At 49.4% G+C, this 3,661-nt stretch overlaps 1 protein-coding gene across 1 annotated transcript; it reads right to left on the bottom strand.

The window, feature by feature from the left end:
* Nucleotides 1–233: 233 nt before the first annotated feature.
* On the bottom strand, nt 234–2,893 carry slc32a1 (solute carrier family 32 member 1). The gene is made up of 2 exons (XM_034533487.1): nt 2,501–2,893; nt 234–1,421 (listed from the first exon to the last, which is right to left on the bottom strand). Exons 1-2 carry the CDS (start codon nt 2,891–2,893, stop codon nt 234–236), a joined length of 1,581 nt encoding a protein of 526 aa, XP_034389378.1.
* Between the last annotated feature and the right edge of the window lie 768 nt (nt 2,894–3,661).

Here is a 3,661-nt window from a genome sequence, read left to right as displayed (position 1 = left end):
GATGCATTGGATTCCCTCACGGCCATGGACTCTATTTGTGTATGTGTGTGTGGGTGCGCGCACGCGCTTCTTCTGAATTGATGCAAGACTGTATGAACGCGGAAATGTCCGCGTGTGTTGTGAGCGCGCTTTTTTACGCATGAATTAAGCAAAGGGGGCTGCGCTTACCGAGAAGTCGTGTTTCTTCTTTTTTTTTTCTCACTAAATGGCGATTAGCAGTTTACATCTTGCATCTACTCTTGTATGTTATATTGGAAAGCCTCTATCAGACCTTCCGTTGAGTGGATAAAACCAGATATGCTGCATATACCTCCTATTACAAATATGGCGACGTCAAAGAAAACCTGGTGCCATAGCAGCTTTCTCCATAAAAGCCTGAGGTGGAAGAGACTGGGAAGCAGAAAGCACAGGCCTGCACCTGTCAGGCTGCCAGTGAGACCCATGAGGAGGGCGAAATGTGGCACATAGATCGCCATGAGCAAGGTGAACACAACAAGGAGGCATCGGAGACTGAGTCCCCAGGACTTTAAGCGTCCATCAATCCCATAGCAATCTGGAAACATCGTACGTTCTCCGTCGTTGAAAAACGATTTCTCAAATACCTCGACAGCAGCGAAAAACGGCAGCGGATACGACAGCAAGGCTTTGGCCACAAGAAAGAGGTTAACGACAGCTCTGATGGTTGAGGGCAGGTTGTCTGTGATGACCTCCTTGGTTGTGTCAGCCCAGGTCAGGTAGGCCACGAGGGCGAACAGGCCCTTGAGGATGCAGGCAGCGATGTGAGTCCAGTTCATCATGCAGTGGAACTCGCTCGGTTTAGACATGTTCCCCTCCAGAGACGGCAGGAAGATCTGCGAGGTGTAGCTGAACACGATAATCCCAATGGAGATCGGGAACTTCTTGACATCGATGTAAAACTTGACCTTGTCCCACGCCCAGTCCCTTGCCCTGGAGAGGCAGTAGGCTATCACCAGGACGTTGATGACAAAGTGGGCCATCGTGCACAGCAAGCTGAACTTGGAGACGGCTTTCAGGTTCTTGAGGAAGGCGCAGGGGAGGAGAGCGGCGGTGGCGATGATGGCCCACGACTTCTGGGAAATTGGCATGTTGGGGAAGCTGTTATACATGAGGTTACCACTGACCACCACATACAGGATGCAAGTCATCACTAACTCTATGATTTGGGCTACATTCACGATATGGCCACCTATGTTGGGGAATCTGGGCGCGCAGCAGGCGTTGGCAATGTCCACATAGGATTCCCGCACACGGACGAGCTGTCCGTCTTCGTCCTCCTCGTACAGACAGGCAATGAGGATTTTCCCCGTGTAACAGCACACCACGGCGGCGAAGATAATGAGAAAAAGTCCGAGGTATCCTCCGTGCAGGATGGCGTACGGCAACCCAAGTACGAACATCCCCTATAAACATGCAAAAAGAAGGGCACAGACATTGTGAATGGGTTCTGTTGGTTATTAAATATGAATCAGTAATATTATTTCTGAACACAACATATTTTAGTTCAATTAAACAAATCTCATGACTCGGGCCTTGTCTGCCTGACTCTTCAATGATGTCCCTCCCATTTAGATGTCGAGGGTTTTCCACTTTGCTTTAAGCGCATCCGCCCGCTTGCGACGTCACCACACACTGGAGGAGACACGCTCTGACGTCAGGGTGACCGCCGTGACCACAGCCGTGATAAGACATGGAAAGGAGCGTGTCCATGAGATTTTTGTCGCAGAGCCCCCATGTGCTCCACTCTCGAGTAAATCCTCTCACTTTAAAATGATAGTTCCGCAAAAAATAAATATCTCTATTTTGCTTCTGTACGCAAATGCAATTACCAAATGCATTACTCTTTATTGCTTAAAATAATGTGTCCAGACATTGGAACCCATTTCCTTACGTATTTATATTATAGTTGCAATTAATAACGTGCCTTTAAAAAGCCCCAAAACCATCCAAAAAGATGGAGAGAAAATAGGCTTCAGATATCGCTCTCTCTTTACTTATTAATGTATTCATTGGCACGCGGAGTATTAGTTGAGCAGTTATTAGGGGCGTGCATCGGTGACACTGGGCATCACGATACAGACAAAGCATGTGTTTGTTGAGGGGAGGAGGAGGAGGAGGAAGAAGAAGAAGAAGAAGGGGGGGGGGGCACAGGGTATCAACTACCTCCCTTTTTTCAGCGCATTGTAACACCTTAGCTGTTCTGAAATCTCTGCTCTGCTCCAATGAAAAATATATCAGAACAAAAAAGCAGGCTGTCATTGTTAAGATACAAGTAATCGTTTTTTTTTTTACAGCATTATTAAAAAAACAGCTACTTTAAATCGACATAACCTGGTGTTTTGAACATGAATATTTAAATCAACCTTTATGCGGTCGCAGGTGTGTTTTTATCTCAAATTTCACAGCAGCTCCGGATGCGATTCGGCCAATTAGAACCAAGCACCGGGACTGCCGGTTTATAATCCGCGAAGTGCGGCTTTACCTGAATTGCATTCGTGACGTTCCAGCCCGCCTCCCACGCGGTGATTTTTGGTTTGACTTCAGTCAACTCGTTCGCCAGACCTCCGTCTTTTGAGCCCGAGTGCGCCGGACCGGTGCCGTCCCTCTGGTAGTGGCTGTCCCCGTCCAGTCCGCCCGCGCCTCCGCTCCCCTCACCTCCCATCTCATCGGTTGTCAAAATGTCCATCTGCATGCCTTGCCGGTGGTCGTAGTCCAGGTCATCGCAGGCAACGAAGCCCACCGCCTCCTCGTTGGTGGCGGCCTGGAACCCCATCCTGGCGAACATCCCGCTCACCTTCGCCTGGGATTTGTTGGAGACGGTGGTGGCTGCATTTGACAGTTTATTAGAAAGCTTGCTTCTGATTAACGTCGCCATTTTTTGTTCCTCTCCCGAATCGCAACTTTCCGCAGCTTAATTGGTGTGTTTCTCTCCTCCAGTCGGTGGAAATGTGAGGCTACTTTGGATGACAGCTCTTGATTCTCTGCATTAGATATAAAGCCACGAGGAAAAGCGCACGTTTAGTTTTAAGACACCGACGGTTTTCAGTTGTTATCTCCACTTCTTGTTCAATGCACATCTGCTGGTCTTAATTATCCCCAGGTTCATGTCACCTTCAGACGTCGCTGCTCCGTTTCTGCATCTTGGCACTGCGCTCTGATGCTCGACGAGAAGCGCACCTTTCGAGTCTCTGAGGCAGTTCGGCGTTGTGCGCAAAAGCTTTACGCACGAAGAAAGGCGAGCCACAGGTTTCTGCAGGGCCTATGGTATCGTTTTCTTTCAGGTTATAAGGCGGCAGGCAGCGTTTCCACGAGATGGTTGTCGGTTTTCAGGTGCCTATACTGATGCCAATGCGGTACCGTGGAGCCCAGGGGGGGGGGGGGGGGGGGGGACACGTGTCCTCATCAGCCTGCCAATGCAAAGCACGTCTCCAGCCCTCCCAGTGCCCCACCAGGAGAAAACGGGAGAGATTTGCTGCATTTCTAGGGGAGGTGCTTGCAGGACCCCCACCACCCCTTCCCCAACCCATAATCTATAATACCTCATCCTGACATCCAATGACATTCCGGGGGCCTCAAATCCTGCATAACTTTACGCATATAAAAGGAGGCTGGAATTTGACGAAAACCCAAACTCTTTGGACAT

The sequence above is a fragment of the Cyclopterus lumpus genome, chromosome 5, assembly GCF_009769545.1.
Source record: "Cyclopterus lumpus isolate fCycLum1 chromosome 5, fCycLum1.pri, whole genome shotgun sequence".
Lineage (NCBI taxonomy): Eukaryota > Metazoa > Chordata > Actinopteri > Perciformes > Cyclopteridae > Cyclopterus > Cyclopterus lumpus.
The sequence above is the reverse complement of the archived record's forward strand: the minus strand, read 5'-3'. Positions and strand labels throughout refer to the sequence as shown.

Coding starts and splice junctions, on each gene's coding strand:
- slc32a1 (XM_034533487.1), bottom strand. CDS start 2,893: ATGGCGACGTTAATCAGAAGCAAGCTTTCTAATAAACTGTCAAATGCA. Junction 1,422..2,500: donor ACGTCACGAATGCAATTCAG/GTAAAGCCGCAC, acceptor GCATGTTTATAG/GGGATGTTCGTACTTGGGTT.